General features: G+C 36.6%; 2 protein-coding genes across 2 annotated transcripts in view; one reads left to right on the top strand and one right to left on the bottom strand.

Annotated features, from left to right (window-relative positions):
- Positions 1-5,085, bottom strand: part of LOC126366179 (kinesin-related protein 4-like) — a 28,625-nt gene extending 23,540 nt beyond the window's left edge. Inside the window, exons 1-8 of the mRNA XM_050009142.1 lie at positions 4,761-5,085; positions 4,209-4,443; positions 3,893-4,052; positions 3,552-3,626; positions 2,129-2,331; positions 1,173-1,298; positions 561-726; positions 52-248 (exon numbers count right to left, since the gene is read on the bottom strand). Coding sequence (XP_049865099.1) covers positions 52-248; positions 561-726; positions 1,173-1,298; positions 2,129-2,331; positions 3,552-3,626; positions 3,893-4,052; positions 4,209-4,443; positions 4,761-4,911 — 1,313 coding nt within the window. The 5' untranslated portion in view covers positions 4,912-5,085. The remainder of the gene's footprint in view (positions 1-51; positions 249-560; positions 727-1,172; positions 1,299-2,128; positions 2,332-3,551; positions 3,627-3,892; positions 4,053-4,208; positions 4,444-4,760) is intronic.
- Positions 5,086-5,330: 245 nt separating this feature from the next.
- Positions 5,331-8,118, top strand: LOC126366320 (protein MAK16 homolog A). The gene is made up of 8 exons (XM_050009429.1): positions 5,331-5,456; positions 5,527-5,573; positions 5,655-5,798; positions 5,985-6,167; positions 6,514-6,643; positions 6,864-7,067; positions 7,228-7,299; positions 8,013-8,118. The coding sequence occupies exons 1-8, from the start codon at positions 5,442-5,444 to the stop codon at positions 8,106-8,108; spliced, it is 891 nt and encodes a 296-aa protein (XP_049865386.1). The 5' UTR covers positions 5,331-5,441; the 3' UTR covers positions 8,109-8,118.
- Positions 8,119-24,345: the final 16,227 nt, after the last annotated feature.

The raw sequence follows: 24,345 nt of genomic DNA, 5'->3' as shown, positions 1-24,345 counted from the left end.
TCTATTTTTACCTATAATAGATATATTAATTTCAGGAATAGATATACGTACTTATATTTAAGACTAGGAGTGCAGAATTTAGGGACTTGTGGTACTGGTTCTTCTTCTATATGATGTAGAGTAGATATAGTGACTCGACGTAAGGGTTGAGGCTTTCTACGGGCGCCGACGATGTCCATACTACTCCTCTGACCGAACCCGTTTAGTATGAGCTTCTGTAGATCTTCTATCTTTTTCTGTAGCTCTTGCTGAAAAAAAAATAACAAAAATAATGATAAAAAAGAAAGAATAACAAAAAACGTGACGACAGCGGACAGGCTGGCCAGAATACTTCCCCTAATAACTTGACTGCACATCAGCGAGATGCTTATTTTATTCGCCCGGGTTATTCATTTATTTAATTATTTAATTTAAAATTGACTATTGTCAATCGTCCGTTCTATTCCTTTTCGAGGGATAAGAAAATTACAGGTATACTATAAAATTAGGTCTTTGCAGGAATCAGGGCCACTATCTTACAGACAACATACTGTTGCTACTGTGGCCGCAATAACACCTACCTCGACATTCTTCTGGCTCTTGAGCATCACCTCGAGGTTGCTCTTGGCGACCAGCTCGGCTTGCAGGCGGGACAGCTGCTTCGTCAGGCTCTGTATCATGGTTGCGTCAGTCGCTACAGCGTTCACCTCCGGCTTGTTCTTTATGGCTTTAGCACGGTTGGCAAACCTATTAATATATTTTTTTTAATGAGTCAATTTTAATCAAACTTGCATATAAAATATATATTTTTGTAGGTAAATTGCCTTATAAAATGAGTTTGTTTGTAAGTCGATAAATCATGACTTGTATGGTATATACAGGGTGTTAGTGATATCGTAACGAATACTCAGGGGGATGATTCAGACGATGATTCTGAGTTGATATAAAAGTGGAACTTCCCTTCGGAAAATTCATGAAAATTTTAGTGTTTGTCTAAATTATTTCCAGTTCCACTTTAAATCAACTCGGAATCACCGTTTGAATCATCCCTCAAAGTTTTCGTTACGATGTCACTAACACCCTGTATAGGCGTCCTATCAACCAGCTGTATGTCTAAAGCATGTATCATCTTCAGGACTTGATCTATTAATCCTCCTTAAGTAATTTTGAAAAAAAAATAATGAGACACTCACTGCAGTGTAGAGACAGTTTCTTCAACTGAGGCGGGGGTGATGGCACAAATGATACTCGTCTTAGCGTTCCCACCCAGTGAGTTTTGCAGGATGCGGGTAAGCTTGCTGTCACGGTAGTTCGCGTATCTATAGGTAATAAATATAACAGTCACTTATTTATTCATTTTATTATTTATAGAATAGAATAGTTTATTTGCCAGAAAACAGTAGTAAAAAAAACCAATAATAACAATATTTATTAAAAAAAATCCGAAGTCATGGTAGCCCAATAGCAGAATGTTAGATTCTCAATTTGAGGTAGCAGTTTCGAATCCCAGCACAGGCATAAACCAATGATTTCATGTTTGGATCATAAATTATTATCACGTGATCAACGGTGACGGAAACATCGTGAGGAAACCCACATTCCCAAGAAATGCGTTTCAGAGATATGTAACCTAATCTGTATTGGGCTGGTTTTCCCTTCGGCAAAAAATCGGACCTGTCAAATCTGCAGGTTAGCTAAGCAGACTTTGTGAAAACGGATAACGGTAGGAAGATGGAGACGGATTTTATTATCTATTAGATATTGTACAAGAGTAAAGTTTTATTTTTCTACTACGAGAATGTTTTCTTTTCGTCTTCTAGTTATCAGTTGCTAGATTATTATCAGATCTGTTTTGCTATTATCACTGTTATAGAACAAAGCTGCCAGCGCCGCATCATGTTTGTCTTTTGATGGTGGACCAAAACTATGAGAATAAAGTTTTAATTTTCCTTTCGATTTCTAATAAAATGGAAAGACGTGCGGAATACCAATCACAGCGTGCGAGAAAGCGAGAGAGAAGACACTCTGTCGCTCTTTCCGGTGCTTGGACTATTCCTTCAGCTATCGGCATATCTCCCAACCTCTATTAGTGACCTACTCTAACTACATTGTCATCAAGCAATGATAAACAGTAGGAAGGTAGCCTCACTTGTTAGCCTCAGAGAGCTGTTTGATGACGAGAGCGAGCACAGAGAGGGACTTGTTGATGTATGTGCCCTCCTTGAAGCGTATCCCACTGGCACCGGTCTGACCCGCGCGCTCCGACCCTGCCAAGTCCACCAGGTTTAGTTGAGACACGTTCACGCTGCCCACTTCCTCTTCGCCTTCTATGTGCTCGCGTGATTCTATAGTCTGAAAACACGTGTTTGATGAGAGAGAGGCACAAGTAGCACAAACACAGTTGGGTCGTGTACAGTCATGATCAATATCATGTACCCACTTTAGAACCCTGTCGCACTATCATATTTTACATTTAATGAGACTTACGGTTTAATCTGTCAAAAAAATTAATGTGACAGTATATACATATTAGTACTCGTGACCGTACTAGGTTCAAGCTAAATTATGGAATTCTGAATACTAAATAAAGACAGATATAAAACTAACGAAAAACATTTTCTTTTTTCTATTTAACTTATTTATGAATTTTAGTCAAGAAAACGAAATAATAAGTCCGACATTTTATCAAGTTTTTCTATGACGTCACAGTGTGCTTTTTGACGTTTAGTAAAAAGTAACTGATTTGACTAGTAGGAAACTAGCCTATTTGCAGCCACTTCTGTTACGTACGCAGCCATATCATGGATATGATGAACCAAATAATATTAATTAACAGAAATAAATTAGTAGAACCCTGCAAAACCAAACCATCAAAACTGCTTATGGTCAGTCGACCGATCGCATGTTTGGGCACAAAAATGAAAAAAAAAAAAAAAAAAAGTACCCTGCAAAATGCAAGACCTCGCCTTAAAGTGAAACCAATGTCATCTAAGCGCCTTTTAAAAAAAAATCAAATATTATTTTTGTTAACAAAACTTCGCAATAGACACGCTAGTTCACATTTGTGGTTTTAGTAAAATTTAGGGTCTTAATTCTTACCCGGATTGAAATAAATTGAATTGAATCTAGGTTTTGTTGAATAAAATCACATCCAAATGTGATGCTTAATTGGTTTTTACTTTAAGGCAAAAATAAGGATTATAACTTAAATAAAAAGCCATACCATATCAGAGCTTGAATAACCATAACAATGACCATAAATTATTTTATTCTGGTTTAATAAAAAAATCATACTCTTAGTGTCACCTTACCTAAGGCCCTGTTCCATACATAATCAAATATTGATAGTAATCTTACTACTTAATTTTTTTTCTTTTTATTACACATACATATTTTTTTCATTAAATATGCTTATTTCCCGCTGCTAAAAATCCCTGAAAGGACCATGCTTAAATCTATTTGTTGTCGCCATGTTTACAGTCTTCGCCACCTTCTAGAGAGCACTAATGATTTGCAGATGAGATGGGTATGTGATGTTTATGAGTAAAAGTATTTTTGACAAATAAACTTACAATTTGGAATATTGAGTGGGATCTGCTACTCTCTTCATTCATATTGGTTGCTCCAGTTTGTCTGTTCACTTCTCCCTGTAAATAGATAAAAACATTTCTCAAGCTAGACTATGAAATGCATTATTTGCTTTTATTTACTTAAATAAAACAATTGTTTATAGAAAAACAAACTTTAATATTGAAAGTAAAATGAATGTTCTAGAGATTGAAATTCTTATGACAGAATCATAGTGTTCAAATTTATTGGATTTTTTTTCATTACATGCATCTACATTCTAAATAAATAAGCTTAATAATTTTAATATGCATTTTATATATCATCTATAATTGGTTATGCTTACCTCTCTCATAGCTTCCAGCACTTCTTCAGGTGATCCGGTCACCCGCTCCATGACATCCACCTTCACCCCTTGAAGGGTTTCGTGGATCTTTATGTTCTTCTTCTCCTCCACATTTAACAAGTCTTTTAGAGTCTCATTGTAGATTTCTATGTATGATACTCTGAAATTTAATAATAATGTTGTATTAATTAATAAATAGTAAGAAAAGAAATATGAGGAAGGTACACCCCACTATCTAATAGGAATAATAAATGCCAAGGAGAGAGAGATACATAAAAAGTATCTTTAACTGAAAACCTTGAACAATTTCAATTACCTTACTAAGAAATCTCTATCAGGAATGGTTTTGATCTTCTCAAATAGGTGCAGCACAGCTAGTGGTATGATCCCAGGGGCCTCTTCTGTGCCCGTCATGGTGTATGTTTTACCAGAGGATGTTTGTCCATAGGCAAATATTGTGCCGTTGAATCCGTGGACAGCTGCCTCAACAATGGGCTTGGCAACATCATCGTAAACTTCACGAGTTTTAGTCTCTTTGTCATAAACTTTGTCTGAAATATAAGCATTAAAACTTATAGAGATTGGTGCAAGGTGAGTAGCTTTTATATAATTTCCTATTGCCTTCTTGACAGTCAAGAGTTAAGCTATGAAATAAAAATAACTTTTTTAAACTAATTTGTATAAAATAAATAAAATTATGCTTGAACATTATTTTCAGTCAATCAGATAAAATCAGATAAGTTATATTACCATGTAAACATTAGGTGGCCTTCACCGTGATGACGTACTTGGACAAGAGTTTCACATTAGAATTACAATAGCATCTTGTAGGCGTAAGCGATAATCTTGCAAAAAACTTTCTACTCACCAAAAGTAAAGCAGATATCCGTCTCTTTTCCATATTGGTCGAGGTGATGCAGAGTATTGTTCCTCACGCGCCATCGATAGCTCAGTTTCTCTTCAACTTCCCGAGAAATTAGAGGTCTAACTTTGACAACTACTTTAATATTGTCACTCATCTTGTTTCATGTTCCAATTTCAATTCACAAATAATTCCTTCATCAGCGAAATTAGATTTGAAAATAATGCACACTCCACATTTTTACATCACGCTGTATCGGTATTTTGAAGCGATTTGTAAAATAAACACGGACACGAAAATAACCGACATAAAGATTTCAAACAGAAAAAACATGACTGAATTGCTACCATTTTAAAGTATAATTACACATACGAAATCAGTGAGTGTGATAGCTATATACAATATATGTTTGACGTTGCGGTAGCTTTATCTCTTTCTTTTATACTTATGAGTAACAGAGTAATATTATCAATTCGATAATTGTGTTTTTGTAAAACGGAAAAGGACACTGATTTTGCGCAGCATTATTATAAATTGCGCATCAACTGTGTCAGTTGAATCAGAAATAAACAGTCCCTGTCAAATAGTATTCCAAAAAAAAAAAAATCTCTACAGCCCACATGTTGTGTGTTACAAAGTTTGTGCATTTTATTTATTTTGTGACTTGACTTATAATTGCAATATAAAATGCAGCACGACGATGTAAGTAGCAAAATCGAAAATATGTAGTAAACAGAAGCTCCAGAAAATTTATTATTTACTTATGTTTTAGGTTGTTTGGGCCATCATCAACAAAACACATTGCTCCCACAAAGTAACGTAAGTATTTAATGAAATTCCTCAAAGATTATCTTATAAAATGGTGTTAGACTCATACTGAAAGTGCCTTAAAATTTCTAGCACAAAAACCCAGCAATTTTGCCGAAACGAATATAACCTCACTGGTTTGTGCAGCAGGGCTTCATGTCCGTTGGCAAACAGCAAGTATGCGACGGTCAGAGAAGAAAATGGCATTATTTATTTATTTATGAAGACAGCCGAAAGGTACGAATCTTTTTTTTTTTCATGATATAGAAGATTTGTTAATTTATTTTAAGTTGGTTTCGACTAGGAGGTGGTTATTTATGCTTTTTGTAATCTACTGTTAATACTTTTAATTAAACTTATTTCCTATATTTTTATTTCAATAACAAAACAAAGTATGAAGTATTTTAATTGTTTTATTTCCAGAGTAATGTTTCCAGCTAAACAGTGGGAGAAGGTGAAGCTTTCCAGGAACTTTGAGAAGGCCATCCATCAGATCAATGAGAACCTGCTATACTGGCCTGGTTTCATCAAAGCCAAGTGTAAGCAACGATTTGTCAAGATCACTCAGTACCTCATTCGGATGAGAAAACTTAAACTAAGAAGAGTGTAAGTACATTTCATATTCATCACTTACAGTCTATTTGATATTGCGGTCAAAACATTCATTGTAATGTCAGTAAAAAATCCTGGTGTGGTTATTCTGGTGTCATTGGTCTAACTAAAGGAATTGCTTTAAACATTTCATAGTGTGGTATCCCCACAAGAAATATTTAAACAAGGGATGAGACGTTTGTTATGTAAAATTGATGATTCAAAGTTTTACTATGTAACTTATTGAATAAAGATATTTTGGACTTGTGTGTATTCCCACACAAAGCACTAACTTATGTTAGTCTAGTGAAAATTTAAAGGTATATAAATGAAATTAATATACTTGTTATTTGCTTTACAGTAAGGAATTAGTTCCAATACAACGTAAGATCGAGCGGCGTGAGAGGAGAAGAGAAGAGAAGGCTTTGGTGGCTGCACGAATAGACAATGCAATTGAGAAACAATTACTAGAAAGACTTAAGAAGGGCACAGTCAGTATTGAAATCATATATCATACCATTGTATATACCATCCTAGGGCTTCATATAAGTAACTGCATGTTGTCTTCTGGTATACATGTATACCAAAATAATTGGATTATGATACATTCATATTTTTTGGTACCATATCCATTTATTTTATTCTTTTTGCTTTGGAGAATGTGCTTTGGAGAACAAAATTTATCTGAAATAAATGATTATTATTTTCCAGTATAATGATATCTACAACTTCCCGCAAATGGCGTTTGATGCTGCCCTCAAAGCAGAAGAAGTTTCCGGGGAGAGTGAGAGTGAGAGAGAAGATGAAGAAGAGGAACAAGAGATGGAAATGGAGCCAGAGTTGGAAAGAGAGTTGCAAAGGGTGGAGGAAGCTGACGAGTTTGTTGAGGGAGACAGCGATATGGACAGTGATGAGGTAATTAGAAATGTTCTTTATGCAAAGTATAAATTATTACATTATGAGATTGTCTGTCTGAAAATCCTCTCTACCTTGCCAACTTGATATTTTAGGACCTTTTCTTTTCGTCCACATAAAATTTTGATAATAAACTAATATGCTGTTTTCATGTTTACAGGAAAGCGACTCTGGCAGGAGAGAACAAGCAGATGTTGGTAGTGATTTCGAATCGGAAGCTTCTGATATGGAGGTGCGTTTAATTTATACTAAATTAAAAATACAGTTTACACTGAAAATATATTATCTTAGAATATACAGATAGTAATCAATCATAACAACCATAGGTATTAGGATGCCAACAGAAACTTATTGAAATCCTACTTAGCCCTAAAATAGGGATTCATAGGGACACACGTAATTTACGCTTTTTGGCTTATGCTGCTATAAAAAATAAGGCTTCGCAGGCGAGAATAGAAAAAGCGTGGGAGAGACCTACCAATTTACACTTTCACAGTGTGTTGTGTTGTGTGCTAGTGTTGCCAGATAATTGACTGTTTATCATTTGTTTTCTAAGCTTCTAAATAATCTCAATGTCAATATCCCTATCGATATTAGAATTTCGTTTATATCGAGGTATTGGTTAAGATAGTATTGTTGCATAATATGGGATATTTCTTATCAGTTATTACAATATAATCGATTGAATCGATAGTATTGCAATTATTCTACAATCGATAGTATCGATTATATCTAACAATATTTAGTATTATTAGTATTGATTATAATATAATATAATTGTTGAATTTTCAATATCGATAGTGTAGATAGGCATTTCGATATACATATATATTATTTACGACATAATCGATTAATCGATTGTTTGGCAACACTATTTTGTACTGCCCCAAGTAGTAACTATTGTAACCTAACTTGGTGGTACTAAAAGATGATGTATCATTCCAGGATGTGGCAGAGAAAGTCAGCAAGAAACCTCGCGTAGAGATTGAATACGAGACGGAACCAGCTGTTACTATATCTAGGAAGAAAATAAAGCATTGATCTATTGTTATTTACTTGTTTTATTTATAACTTACCCCAACAGAGTATGTGGCTGTAGATTGCCGTAAGAATATTTAAATTTTTATTTTTAAGAAATTATGTTTTTGAATATAATATTGCGCGTTGTTTTTAAAATGAATTGTACTTAAATGAATTTCATTTTCCTCTAGTGTTAGTATCTTATCTTAGTTTGATGGTTCACTGGTAGTAGTCACTGTGTTCCTGTGGTACATCGGCTTGCTTCTCAAACAGGGAGCGCCGGTTCGAACACCGATACCGGACTTTGCACCAATGAATAGAATAGAATAGAAACTAATGGGTTTTTAATTTATCTTAAGTGCAGCAGTTTTCACTAACAGTTGGCTCGTACAGTATAGACGGCGATGCGGTTCACCACCTCTCACGTTAGTCTCACAGAAAGGTCGATGAGATGTGGGTACTTAGTTTATCTAGCAATGTGACTTCTGACTACACAAATTGACATCGTAAGTAATCATAACGAATACTGAGGGGAATGATTCAGACCATGATACTGAGTTAATATCAAGTGGAATGTTCCGTCGCAAAATTAATGTGTTTTTTAAATTATGTTAAATTGTATATTTTTGCGATGGAAAATTCCACTTGATATTAACTCAGAATAATGAGCTGAATTGTACCCCTTAGTTTTCGTTACGTTGTCACTTACACCTCGTAGCTTACACCCCGTACAAGTACGTACAAGTAGCCATACTAGTACGTATGGGTGTTAGTGACACCGTAACGAATACTGAAGGGCATGATTCAGACCACGACTCTGAGTTGATATCAAGTGGAATTTCCTGTCGGAAAATTCATGAAAATGCTTTTTTAAATAATTATTTCCAGTTCCATATTTTTGCGACGGAAAATTCCACTTGTAATCAACTCGGAATCATGGGGTCAATCATCTCTCAAAGTTTTCGTTACGATGTCATTAACACCCTGTATAGTCGTGAGCTTATGCTTCTAAAATTAGAGCCGTCCTTCGCGTATCCGAAGTGCTTGAAAAAAAGTATTTTTAGTTATTATGACTATAATATACATGAAAGTTGGTAAGACTAAGTACCTAAACAATGTATTCGAAGGTTTTTCAGTTGAAGTTGGAAGTGTAGTTTACTTCATTAGCCTCGTCTTGTTATCTCTGGATAACCCGACGACGCGACATGGTATGGACACTGCTATCGTGTACTCGTATAGTTCTCTGTGTGGCTTTAAAAGATGCGTAATAATATTACATTCAAATTCAAAAATATCTTTATTCAGTAGGTAACATAGTTACATTTCGAATCATCATTGATTACATAACGACCGTCTCATCTGCCTAAAACTAGTGCAGCTTCTTACAACCTGTATAGCTGGGGAAAACAAGCTACAATATAATTACACAAGCTACAATTCGGCACAGGTCCCAAGATGTCCTTAAAAAAAACAACATTGTTTTACAATACGTATAGTAATTTAACTGCCTAACATCAGTTTCCAGACAGTTGATCCCATCCATTCGTATCTTCTAAATACTTAATCCCTAATAACCTTTTTTACAAAGCTTAATGTTCAACTGTCAAAGGTAAATTCTGAATGAAATAAATCATTACATCGATTTATGTCCACTCTTCAGTGTTGTCTCCGACTTACCAATATGAGCAAAGTGGGCGGACTTTAGCCCCACAGGTATTCTGCCGAGGTCTGCGTTCAGCAGTGGAACGACCTACCAATAAATGTCTATCTCAGGGTATCCCCCGGTGTCAGGGTTATTATTGAGCTAAGTAAATAAAGCCCCTGATATGATGACTACGTACTTTCATCAGTAAAAATCACGGTAAAAGTAATAACCGGGACCAACGGCTTAACGTGCCTTCCGAAATACGGATCATCTTACTATCGGACAATCGGGTGATCAGTCTGCAATGTCCTTACCAAACTAGGGCTTACAAAGTGATTTTTGTGATATGTCCCCGCCCGAATTCGAACCCGGAACCTTCGAATCATGAGCCCAACACTCAACCACTGGACCACGGATTTGACACACTGATTTGTTTTTTTTTTGCTTGATGTGCCGGCCGTAACGTGGTAGCCTTGTTGGAAGAACGCCTGACTCTCACTGTGAGATCGCAGGTTCAAACCCATGGTTTGGATCGCAGGTTCGAAGCCATGTGCTCAGCGGTGAAGGAAACATCGTGATTAAACTTTGATTTCCGAGAAAGGTGTTTCGAAAGTTTGTGACCTAATTTCCGTATTTGGCTGGTCTTCATTTCGCGGGTCAGCCAGGCAGTCGCTTCTGTAAAAAAACCGGACCTGTCAAATCTTCAGGTTCGGTAAGCAGACCCCGTGAAACCTCGGGAAATGGATGGGAAAATGAAAGTCACTACCGCACGTTGCTACCGCAGGTTGGATATAAGAATAAAATAAACCAATCCTTTACGTGACTGTAATGATATGCCCGAAATGATAAGCAGCTGAAAGCATGCTGTTTTTTCTTTGCTGCTAGTCCAGCGGAAAAGAATAGTCACTTATTATTCTCTCGACCTATTCGCCAATCTTTTGGCCTTCTAATTTCAGCCATAATTCTACAGGACAGCGCAATATTATCTGATGTTTCTTTTGTAGGTCGCACAAAGTAAACACTCATGTTCCTCGTAAGCCTTGGAACAGTTTGCGAATGGGGTAACTTTAGTTCCCTCATGACTTATGAGTATGTGAGCTTGCTTAGGGTCAGACATAGCGTGTGCGGAAGCGGAAGTGTTTGCAACTGCAAGTTTTGCTACCTACCTACATAAACACTTCCTATTGTTTTTACAGTAATAGTGCTTATGTGCAAAAACATTTACCGATTAGATAAATACATAAACTGATGCCAGGGATCTTTAATGGGATGGCCATGGAATAATAAGAAGGTAGGTACTATGTATAATGTGTACGTTGTACGGTCACGAGCATTAATATGTGCACACTTTGGTACCATGTCACATTAACTTTTTTGACAAATTGAACAGTAAGTAAGTCTCACTAAATGACAAATATGTTAGTGCGACAGAGTCTTAAAGTGGGTACATTATATTGCTCATGACTGTACGTACTTGTTACGCCCTTGGCGCAGTTAAAGTTAGAAGGTAACTTTATGGACGATCCACAAACAGAAATAAGTTGAAGTAGACAGGCATGTTGCATCGCATAATATGGTAAAAGATTAACAGCACCTCACTCATTTACTTTGGAGTTGGAGTCTTGGAGTAAACTTAAGCTTATTAGGTATTTAAGTAGGTACTTACTTACTGCTGAACATGGGTTTATCCGGAGGATCATCGTTCGTAGTCGTCGTTATAAGTATCTACCTACGGTTTTTTCTTGTTATCCATACCTACGTAGGTATGTACTTACTTGTAACACATGTCACCGCCGGAAAGGGCGGAAGGCGGGACGGTCCCGCCTTTATGACTGTGATTTGTTTTGTGACATATTTTATTTAAATATAGAAATATTGTACTTTCATTCAATAAAAAAATACGCAGTTACACTATTTTTATTATTGTAGGGACAATGCTTTTCTTTTTTCCTCCGTTCTTCGTTGTCCTCGGCTGTTTGTTTCCATCTTTCCATAAAATTAGAGCGATCTACTTATATAATTAATTAGTAAAATAAATAAAATATACCCGCGCCCGCATTTGCGTCTGCCTCTAACCCGTATCCTACACAGGAGTAGAGTAGCCTTACTATGTGACCGGGGCCTTGAAGGCTGTCTGGGACCTCCAAGGCTGCAGGAGGCAAATATTTTGACGCCTGCCAACGGCACTCATCTCAACTTACGTTCAGAACATCGATGTAAAAATATGGTTGTAATAAAGTAGCTCCATCTAAAATGGCATTAACTACTTAGCCGGATCAAGCGAACTGTCAAAGCGCTACCTAACTAGCTAATCTACGTAAAAACTGTTGCCTAATTTAATAGTATAGGCCCAAACGTCTAACTAAACCTTTTAAAAATAGATGAAATGGGACTAAAGCAGTTCGATTTGTCGACATGAATTGAGGGGCAGTAAACGCAGGAGACGAGTGCGCGGAATGGCGGTCGACAAACATGGCGTTATTGCCGCCATAACTTGCTCCCGTTCGTTCCATCACAAATGGTCTCGTACTATACCTAATGTTTACTACGAGCGGAGAAATAAAGAAAGTGCTTCATGGAACAAAACTTGTTATCGCATCCAGTAGAAAATGTCAGTAACATTTTTCAATAAATTAATCATTCATCATGATTCAATCTTGTCGTCTGTTAGTAATTATGCATGCTTTACTTACCTATGCTTTCTTTAATTCAAGAAGTGCACCCTTAAGTAATAGGTAGGTACCATTATCTCCCTAGCGTTATCCCGTTTTTTACAGGGGTTTAGGAATAATAGGTATTAATAATGCGTAAAATATTTAAACATTTGATAAAATAGTTCGATTAATATAATCCATAGTAAGACAAGTGCACAAAATGGCGGTCGACAAACATGGCGATATTACCGCCATAACTTGCTCCTTCGTTCCGTTTACAATATTGTTTACTATTCGCGCGGCGAAATGGGAACACGCTTTATGGTTAAGGTGTGTTTTCACTATGGGGAAATGAGAAGTGAGAGGACACCAGATGAGCAGTTATGTACAGAAAGTACCTAATTTCCTTAGGTACATACAAATTGAAATTCAAGTAATTCTATTCAGTTTCATTGGTAGAATTCTGTATAAGTATTCTTTGATAAGTAAGTACTATAAACTGAGTAAAGACGCATAACATTTTCTAAATTTAGTTTAAGCACCGCTTGAGGGACTAGTTAAGTAGGTAAGTATATCAGTTACAATAATTTTCCTCTCAAGATACGCATAACTTACTTTGTTCTTATAAAGGTATCTGCCCAAATAAGGCAGTAATAAAAAGTACGTAATGAGAAAAGTAATGAGAAATACATATAAATCTATAGGACCATTTAAAAGAGTAGATAATAATCACGGATTGCTACAACTTTGCTCCATGCTATAGGTATTATCCTAATACAATTCGTAGCAAAGATTTTCATAGCGCAGTTTCCTAGAATAATATGTAAGTAGTGTCGTCATAACACCAGTGTAGTAGAGCCTTAAAGCATGCCCTTGACTTTATTTGCTTAAGAAATTAGGTGAAGGAAGTTTGCCTTTTTCCCTGAGTGGGACGAGTTAACGCTGAGTGTGTTGTGGGTGGCTTGATAAAATTTTCACCATTACTTAAACGGAATAAAGCTTTGTTTCAAGATAAAAGGGTAACATCGCTATCAACTTACAGCAAAATAATTAATAGGTATACGTAATGAATCTTTAGGTACCTACTGGAAATGAGATTTTGTTGTTTTAAAATTTCGTTAGATTATCTTTTATGTGGAACGTTACTTAGTTAAGTAATTGAACACTGTTTCGCCTTATCTATTACTCTTCCCATTGAACATAGCTTAATAACTTTCTCATGTGTAGGCAGTTGAGCACTAACTATTGCTTCGAACTTTTTGAAAAAAAGCTGTACGTTACATGCCTTAGATTTGACATGTTCTGAAATGTAATGTTTTTCCTGTGTACATTAGGTAGGTACTATTTTCTTTTTTGCTTACGAAACCTTTGCACGCCACTTTTGTAACTGCTTAAATTTTAATGATTTTAATCTGTGTGTACATACTGTTTATTTCAAGAATAACTGAGATTATTCAAATTCAAAAATATCTTTATTCAGTGGGTAACATAGTTACACATTGAATCGTCAATTTTTATAAACGAACGTCTCATCCGGCTAAAACTACTGCAGCTTCTCACAACCTGTATAGCCGGGGAAAAGAAGCTGCAAGAAAAACCTCGGCAGAGGGCCCTAGACGTTAGGTACTACCTAACTGCTTAGGTACATGGGTATATCTCAGTTATTCCTGAAATAAACAGTAGGTACACACAGATTCGAATCATTAAAATTGAATCAGGGAAGTTTCTATTGGAATATGAGTAGAATAGAGGAGAGAATCGAGCGCGGGAGCAGCCGCGCCACTTTGACTTAATTACATCGTTAATTAAGAAAGTTGTGTTCTTTTCAGCTCGCTCGCCTTCCCCAGGTATTGTCTTTCGACATATTGTTATGATTGAAATTTCGGAATAGATACTCGCTTAATTAATTTTGGTCAATATTTGGTAGCGAACTCGCTGACATATTCGACAATAAATTTAAATTCAGTTCCATTTTAACTAGGTAAATACCTGCTTCCTATTACATGTAAGTACAGTGAATTTGTGCGAGTACCATTTACACTAAACTTACCTTATCTGTAAACAAGTTAAGATTGTTAGCTAGTTAAATGGGGTCTTCCTTAGCGACCTCTTTGAAGTAATTTCTGGGAAGAGAGAATAATTAGCGCTTCATAATATAATGTAACTTTGTTATTTCATAAAAGAAATGAGTACAGGCACAGATTATTGTTTGTAAATATCTATTATTATTTGTTCAACAAGAGAGGAAAGTATGCCAGTACGGCACCCTCTTGGTCTTGGGGATCGAGTCCACCACGCATTTGACCGAATACCTTTACCTATTTATTTAATTGCTATTAAGATTGGCAACTATTTCTGATACAAATAGCTATTTGCCGTTATTAGCGCAATTGTTATCGGTAATAACTACACTGTAAACTGATATACCTAGTATATTAACCGTTTGTATAAACTACAGTATTACATTACAACTTGTGATTTCAACAAAGCAGTTACTTGTTCAGGCCAGGCCTGAATTAGTGTTTAGTATTTAAATGGTTTATTTTGTTTTGTAGGTTCAGTACCGAATTTCCGATCATTGAGGATTTAGGACTTGTAAACTGTTGTGCTGTTCCACTTGTACAATGTGCAGGTATCTAGGTAGGTACTATGTACTTCCGTCGCCGGTGCAGAGCCAATTAATTACTTTTTACCTTTATAATTGTATATATACTTATTACAAAATGGCTTTTATGCCGTGAGAGTGAATCGTGGCTCTATGTTAACACATCGCCACTCCTGTACGCTTGTAGGGGTAGGCAGATCTGTATATAGTAGGTATACTGTCCGGCATCTTAGTATAGAAATAATAATTGCTCAGATAAATGGAAGTAAAATATTTAATTTTCGCATATTACTTATTGTAAGCATTACATGAGCAGTACATATCGTACGTTACGTAAGTAGGTAGTACGAGTACATATCGGTGCCATGATTTAGTGAAAAACAAAAAAAAAAGACAGTGAATGTAGCCGTAGACACGAGTAGACTCCTCTTGTCTAAAGACGTCATTCAAAAATCACTATATAGTATAAAACAAAGTCGCTTTTTCTGTCCCTATATCCTTATTTACGCTTAAATCTTTAAAACTATGCAACGGATTTTGATGCGGTTTTTTAAATAGATAGATTGATTCAAGAGGAAGGATTATATGTATAATAACATCCATTAAATAGTGGAGAAATACTGTTATTTTTGAGGTTTTTAATGTACTGTCGTAAATAATTTAATTTTTTTCTCAGCATTGCACTTGAGCGAAGCCGGGGCGGGTCGCTAGTTACTTATAAAATAATGCACCTGCCGGCCAGTGTGCGCAGAAGTTCACATCATTACAATACCTACGCACTCAATCCTCGCCAGCTATGTTCATATTTTCCATGTTTTTTTTTTTATAAAATAATGCTAGTTTCCAACTAGTCAAATCAGTTGCTTTTTACTAAACATCCAAACACGAAATTACTATGGAATTTGTATGAAAAAGCATACTTTCACATCATAGAAAAACGTGATAAAATATAGGACTTATTAAGGTAAACGCTCCTATTACCGCCAGGTTAAGCTATGCTCTGATTACCTCTCAGAAATTAAGTACTTCTGTATTTGCTAGTGCAGCTTATTTATTTTATTTGTATTGTTATGACTGTCTTCTGCTAAATACATCAAGAATTTTTAATTTTGAGTGAATATTTTGGATAAAAAATAATTTTATGTCCGAAAACTCACTTTCCTCTATTACCGCCACATAAATTGCGGTTTCTTTCTATTACCGCCTTTGCTGCATCGAATACCGCCAACGAGATATCTAACCAACTATTCAGGTACAATAAAATACTTTATTTAAAAAAAAAAGTTGTTTTTACCACTGTTAATGTAGTTAATAGATACATAAATTTGAAAGACAGCGTTCCAACAAAAACTGTAAACGAATTGTTTTCAATAATCATCATCATCAACAGCCGTATGACGCCCACTGCTGGGCATAGGCCTCCCCCAAGGATCTCCACAACGATCGGTCCTGCGCTGCCCGCATCCAGCGGCTTCCCGCCACCTTCACCAGATCGTCGGTCCACCTTGTAGCGGGCCTACTCACTGAGCGTCGTCCGACACGTGGTCGCCACTCCAGAACCTTTCCGCCCCAGCGGCCATCGGTTCTCCTCGCTATGTGTCCTGCCCACTGCCACTTCCGTTTTGCAATTCTCCAAGCTATGTCGGTGACTTTAGTTCTCCTGCGGATCTCCTCATTTCTGATTCGATCAAGCAGGGAAATACCGAGCATAGCTCTCTCCATTGCCCGCTGAGCGACACCGAGCCTCCTCACGAGACCCATAGTATGCGGCCACGTCTCACTGCCGTAGGTCATCACTGGCAACACGCGCTGGTCAAAGACTTTCGTCTTGAGACACTGGTATTTTGGACGAAAAGATGTTCCGCAGCTTCCCGAACGCTGCCCATCCGAGTTGGATCCGACGAGAGATCTCTTTCTCGAAGTTGGACTTACCTAACTGGATTATTTGTCCTAGGTAAATGTACTGGTCTACAACTTCGAGTGTAACGTTCCCAACCTGAACTGGAGTGGGTGCGACATGGTCGTTGGACATAATTTTTGTTTTTGCCATGTTCATGCTAAGACCCACTCGTTGGGTTGCGTTACTGAGATGCTCGAGTATGGTGTTCAGTTCTTCCAGGGTCTCAGCCATTAGGACTATATCATCGGCAAATCGAAGGTGCGTCGGGTACTCACCGTTGATGTTGTTGCCAAATCCTTTCCAGTCCAGAAGCTTAAAAATATCCTCCAATGCAGCAGTGAACAGTTTCGGAGAGATGACATCTCCCTGTCTCACTCCTCGCTGCAGTTGGATCGGATTAGAGCTCTGGTTCTGTACTCGAACTGACATAGTGGCATTTTGGTAGAGGTCCCTTAGCTTTTCGATGTACCTATGATCCACTTGGCACCTCTGAAGAGACTGCAACACCGCCCAGGTCTCGATCGAATCAAAGGCTTTCTCATAGTCCACAAACGCCAAGCAAAGTGGCAGATTATACTCTTCGGTCTTCTGTATAACCTGCCGCAGCGTATGGATGTGGTCTATGGTAAAACCCTAAAGCCTAAAGCCTTTTCGGAAACCGGCTTGTTCGGGAAGTCGTCAAATCTGCAAGCGAGACGATTCGTAATGACCCTCGAAAACAACTTGTAGACATGGCTCAGAAGAGAGATAGGTCTGTAGTTCTTCAGTAGGGCTTTATCACCTTTCTTGAAGAACAGGACCCCCTCGCTTCCGCTCTATACCCTCTGCGTTTTGCCCTGAAATATGACGGAATTGAAGAGCCTCTGGAGGGCTTTGAGTATTGGCGTTCCGCCCGCTCTCAGAAGTTCTGCTGTGATTCTGTCATCTCCTGCCGCTTTGTTGTTTTTGAGCTGTTTGAGGGCCATCCTAATCTCGTACAGGCTGACGTCCGGGATATCTTCAGTGTAGTGTCGGGTAAGCTTGGCTCGAGGGTCTCGAGCTATGCTTTCGCCTGATGTTTTCGTGGAATATAGCTGTCTATAGAAACTCCCAATCTCCCTCAGGATTTCGGGAGTCGACGAAATGATTCTGTATGAGGAGTTTTCAATAAACTTTATTATTATTGTTATTTTTTTATTAAATGAATTATGACATAAACTACAGAAAAATCTTTTGGTTTCATAGATTTATATACATAATTGGCGTCTGTCTCTGTCCATCCGTCTGTCTCTGTCTATCCGTCTGTCTCTGCCGGTCCGTCTGTCTCTGTCTATCCGTCTGTCTTTGTCCGTCCGTCTGTCCATCCGTCTGTCTCTGTCCGTCCGTCTGTCTCTGTCCGTCCGTCTGTCTCTGTCCGTCCGCCTGTCTCTGTCTGTCCTTCTGTATCTGTCTATCCGTCTGTCTCTGTCCGTCCGTCTGTCTCTGCCTGTCCTTCTGTCTCTGTCTGTTCTTCTGTCTCTATCTGTCCGTCCGTTTCGGTCTGTCCGTCCGTCTGTCTCTATCTGACCGTCCGTTTCGGTCTGTCCGTCCGTCTCTGTCAGTCCGAAGAATAATGCATCACCCTGTCTATAAATCATAAGAGGGAATCTATGGTGGCGGTAATAGAAACATGTATGTAATTTCTGTGTTTCAATTTCCGCCACATAAAAATTAGCCTTAAGAAAACAAATAAATATTCAAAATGAGAGCTACGTATGTAATAACCAGTTTCAAAGCATATTTTAATAAATATCTAAAGTATTTAAATTAGAAATTCATAATTACTTCAACTACTTGTTCATACATTTCTTAAAAAAATACATTAACTTATAAGCAGCACAGGATACTTGAATTCCACCAAATGTGTGGCGTTAATAGATTTTAATATAGTTCATGAACCATACTATAAAATAAGATGATAACATTATGAATGATTGGGCATGTTACCTTAAATAATTAAAAAATACAAATATCATACAAATATCGATCGCCGCCATAGGTGGCGGTAATAGTAACCAAACTGCAAATGTATGCTTCTATCACCGCCACATTTTAAAACTCAAATTAATCATTTAAAACTAACACAAATATCAAATATAGCATGCTTTCTCAGTTCTTAAACGTATTAACAAGTAGTTATAATTACTAAAATGAAGAAAAATTATGTTTCATCGGACACAAAACCTTAAGAAAAAAATGTTGTATGCTTATGCATTTCAGTAGTGGCTTGTATGGAGCGCGTTGCTTGCGCGGACACTGCACACTTACAGACCAATCACAAATTAAACTGTTGTTGCCCACGCTCAAGGGTATGTTCGTTTCATAGTCAATTAATACATGTATCTTTTGACATTTGAATCAATTTTCTATCTCGGACACAATTCAAAATATCCGCAATTTAAAAAAGGTGGCGGTAAACGATGTCGATTTTTGGGTGGCGTTAATAGGAGCGTTTACCTTATTACGTTTTTCTTGATTATTGTTTGTGAATATGTTTTTTGTTAGTTTTAGATAGACCTATGTCTTTACTTAATAATCAGAATTTCATAATTTATTTTGAACCTAGTACATGAGCCAGTAAGGTTCACAGAAATTACGTAATGATCAGGACGCATGGGCCGCTAGGCGAGGCGGGAGTGAGACGGGAGATCATAGTTTTCTTTCTAGGCTTATACTCTAAATGTGTGATGAAGATGGTACATGCTCATGTACTGCTGCAAGTAAATATCTAATCGTCTTCGGTTGACACCCTCGCATAATTGGAATCAAACATCACTTAACAGGTAAGTTCGTTTGAGTCCTAAGTATGTTTCTTTGACTCTTTGCATACGGAATCTTAATGTATACACATTGACTTGGTTGTTATGGACTTTGAACAAGCTTTCAACACTTGAAAACCATCTGAGAGGCAATTGACAAAACGTCACCCACTTCATGGTATTATACGATAAGTCTTATACCATGACCCACTTGACGACTTGTATGTAAGTATTTTTATTCTTAGCGTGTTCTTAAGACCAAAATATGAACAACTTAACCTATTTCTAAGCAATAACAATCTGGAGATGTTATTATGCTGCTTTTTTACAAAACGGCTTAAGCAATAGTTTCTAACTAGTCAAATCAGTTACTTTTGACTAAACGTCAAAACACGAAATGAATATGGAATTTGTTTGAAAAAGCACACTGTGACTTCATAGAAAAACGTGATAAAATGTCGGACTTAGGTATTATTACGTATTTCTTGTTTAAAATTTATAAATAAGTTAAATAGTTTTTCATTATGTCTTTATTTAGTAATCACAATTTCATCTTGAACCTAGTACGGTCACGAGCATTAATATGTATACACTTTGGCACCATGTCACATTAACTTTTTTGACAAGTTGAACTGTAAGTCTCACTAAATGTCAATATATTCGTGCGACAGAGTCCTAAAGTGGGTACATTATATTGCTCATGACTGTACACGACACAATTAAATAGATACACTGGAAATAGTTATAGTTAGAGTCGACGTTATAAACAATAAGTACTTAAATAAAAACAAAAATTCTCGGGTATGACGTAAAATTCGATGGATTGTGTCCTCTCTAACATGATGGACAGTTGTTATGGGCGATAGGTCGATCCCTTGTCACCATACGGTTCATCATATCCATTTTAGGACTTCGTATCAAAAGTGGCTGCAAGTTGGTTACTCGTGGCTTTGCCAACCCTATAAGGGGTTACAGGCGTGACTTTATGTAAGTTTGACTGTACGTAATGAGGGACTTTCCAGGCTACGTTTACCAAAAACAATATATATATAAGTAGATGGCGTTGTACAGCTTTAACGTTGCTGTTTGTTTCCTTAATAAAGAAAAATAAATAAATTACCTATTTTCTCATTACTCAGTTACATCACTATTCCAAAATACAAAGCAATGGCGGGAACATATATATAAAAATAAATAAATTAATTAATTCTTTCAGCTTGTTCGGCGATGTTTCACTATTATTTGGTTTTAAAAGTTCAAGAATAATTAAAGTTATTTCTATCATTTAAATAACATTAGTTTGTGACTACATAAAAAACCATCCAGAACAACACGGTGACAGCGCTGCTGTAAATATGAATAAAAGTCATTTTGTTTCTTGTAAAAAAAAAAAAAATTAAAAGTAACCCTGCTGTATGCTTTTGGTTTACACAATTTAGTAGGTAAGTATCTCTAAGTCTTCCCTGTTTCCCATGGATTAGCTTTCCCCGTGTGATTAGCTAAGTAGGTAAAAAAACTGAAATTTTGTACTCGATTTATTGCATAAGTACATAGGTATTTGCCGCGAACAGCATTTTAAAAGGTTCTTACAAAACGAGATTGAATGAATAGAACAAGTGAGGTAATAATTTTCCTTATTAAGAGCAGCGTGAGCCTAATTTAAATTCTGGAGAATTTCTCAAAAAGTTCATTAACTGCGAGCTTTTGTTCACACCTGTTAATAAGAAAGTTGTTTTAATAAAGCTCATTCCATTAAGTTTGACAAAGAAATTCTTCGTTACGAAGGTACCAGACGTAACGTACTTTGATTATATATTTCGTTTAACATTTGATTACTTTTTATTGCACGCAGATGTTGGTGGTGCACGCTGGGTATAGTGATGAGGAAGATGATGAAAGAATTCGTCGACTTCAAGGTTGACCACGGTAGCCCACGTTCATCAAAAATATATAGATGACGCTTTAGACCTTTAACGTGATAATTAACTATTTTTTCAATGCTTGTGTAGATAATTATTCAAAAATATAGTGTAATGGCAGTGGCATATATAAAAATAAATTGTTGCATTGAATTGTAGCGTTGACAGCGACTCTCCGAACGGCGACCCTCGCTACGGCGAGTCTTTACTGCGAGTGGCCTTATTTTCGAATAATAATAGGTGGAATATGTGTTGCTGGGTGTAATAACATTTATACCCAAAAAGAAAGATAAAAATTGCATGTCTGTTATCCATGAAATTAGAACGTTAAACGAAGGCAAGGTTGTACAGCGCCATCTGTACTTTACGTACGCCTTTTTTTGGGGAACTTGGTCTGGATTGTCCGTGACGCGTGATCGTAGGTGAAGAGTACAATGTTGCTATTTACTTTTTACTATTTATCCGCCTGCGACTTCGTCCGCGTCATTACTCCAAAAAAAATAAAAATAAGTCATGACTCCAACTTTAAAAATGACAAAGTTTCATACACACTTCTGACCCCTTTTTAACTCCTTGAGGGTTGAATTTCGTAAAATCCCTTGAGTTTACCTTGAGTTGACCTATGAGTACGTAGTATTATTCCTTATTCTATGCTATGAGTTTCAGTAAGCACGGGTTAGTATCAACAAAATCTTTTACAATATTATGTATTTGGAAGTGACTGGCTGTATCTCAACAGTTTTTCTATTTTTCTGCTGGACTGGGAGTTCAAAAAAAAAGCAAAAATACAGTTATTTTTCGGGTATATCGCTAGAATCATCCAATGGATTACGCCACTTCCGTCATAGACTGATTACTTAGGTAAGTTTGATGATAGGTTGGTAAATTAACATTAGGTATAGGATAGGGTTCATTATAGTGGTTTAATTTAGGATTCCAAAACCAAGTGTGACACGCACATAGGGATGTTGGTGGTGCAGTTTCTTGTCATTTCTTTTCCTCAGCCACACACAACACCTTGCGAAATGACGTAATTCAAAAATGTTACATTAACCTTCAACAAGTTTATCCATGATAATTTCGTTGAATAAATGCTTCTGATTTCTGGATTACTGGAATAAAATACTTACAAGGTAGGTAACGCTACCTATCTATGTGTGTCTATCTGTCTCTTTCTACAATTAGTCAACATTTTTGGTATTTGCTTGCTTCAGTTGCTTAGCGAAGCAATGAATGATCCAAAATTAATGATAAAGTATTAATGATACGAACTCTTCGTCTGGAATCGTCAATCGATCGAGACGTCAAGTTGCGAAAGCAATTTCCATCTTATCTGGAGAGAATCTTGGAAAGAGGGATGAATGGCCAATCAAATATTTATTCACCAAACATTATTTTGCAGCGACTTGTTTGGAGATTCCAAACTTATCCATGAAGTAATCGGAGTATGGATTTTTATTCTCTTATTTCTTTATAATAATATGTTATTTCTTGGATTTAAATTGAGGTAGCAGAAAATTCTTGCATTGTGAGGATAAAATGAGAGAATTAATTCTATAAGTAAAGCGTGGAGTTTTCACCTTGAAATTCAATACAGATAAGTACTAAAAATACGTTATTTATACGTTTATTGTTATGAGTATATGTATTAAGTTTAGGGTGCCATAGTATAGCTGCCCCGGAATACCACGGTACACTTATACGTTTACATAACTTGTGAGTTGTGAATAATGTCCGTCATAAAACCGCTCTTCGGATGATATTTTCTTGTCCGCTATGAAATTTAATTATGGCCAATGGTGACGGGAATAAATTCCTCATCTAATTAATTACTTATTGTCTCGTTGCTTTCGAAAATTATTTCTCCAATGTTTCCGCTAAAATCCGCTAATGAAACAAATCAAGGCGTTCGGTGATGTGATCGGAATTTGAGACACAACGCAAACTTTTACTTCTGATTCGCTTTATCAAGTCTATTGTTCGTTGTTTCAATGTAATTTCAAGTTTTGCGCTACCTAATTTGATGGAGACATAATACTGAATGAATAATTGCATGTCTAATTCGAATTATGATGAATAAGTAAAACGAACGAATCGGATATTCTGAATTATTTATGTTTTATATCTTTTATAGTAGCGTAGATATTCGGTATACGGATACCGATATAGGACGCACGTTCGGAAGCTAAGAACTGAAATAGTGTGCTGGCATTATTTGTTTTTTCTGTACGTACCAATGTACGTACAGAAAAGCAGGATCAATATCCTGCTTGAATTTACTTATTATTGTCATTACGTACATAGTTACTTCTAACATAAAACGATTGATAGGTAGTTACAACACGAGCACGTTAAATATTATGAAACCGCACGTCCCAAAAGTGCTTAAACAATCTAAGAGAAGAGCCGGAATATGAAAATTACATGCCTCCGTATTATTTTGGGAGAGTACTCTAAGCTAGCCGTTATCATGCACCGTACACTCCCCTATGACAGGCTCACTACATTTTAATTTGCCTCGATTTGAAGAGGGTTCGTCTAGGGACGTACTCAGGCTTAGTTATGGGGCCCCATGATGAAGTAATGTTGATGAAGTTGCTTGGTTAATATGGTCCAGAGGCGAATTTAGGTAGTAGCACAAAAAAGGCTGAAATTGTAAATCATTGCATAAAGTGTTTCGGTTCCTTTAGGAACTAATTTATTAGTTTTTTTTTGACGTGGCTTATTGTAGATTTGCCGCAGATGGCATTAACTACTT

Source organism: Pectinophora gossypiella, chromosome 4 (genome assembly GCF_024362695.1).
Source record: "Pectinophora gossypiella chromosome 4, ilPecGoss1.1, whole genome shotgun sequence".
Classification (NCBI taxonomy): Eukaryota; Metazoa; Arthropoda; class Insecta; order Lepidoptera; family Gelechiidae; genus Pectinophora; species Pectinophora gossypiella.
Note: the sequence above shows the minus strand (reverse complement) of the source record. Positions and strands in the feature narration are given on the sequence as shown.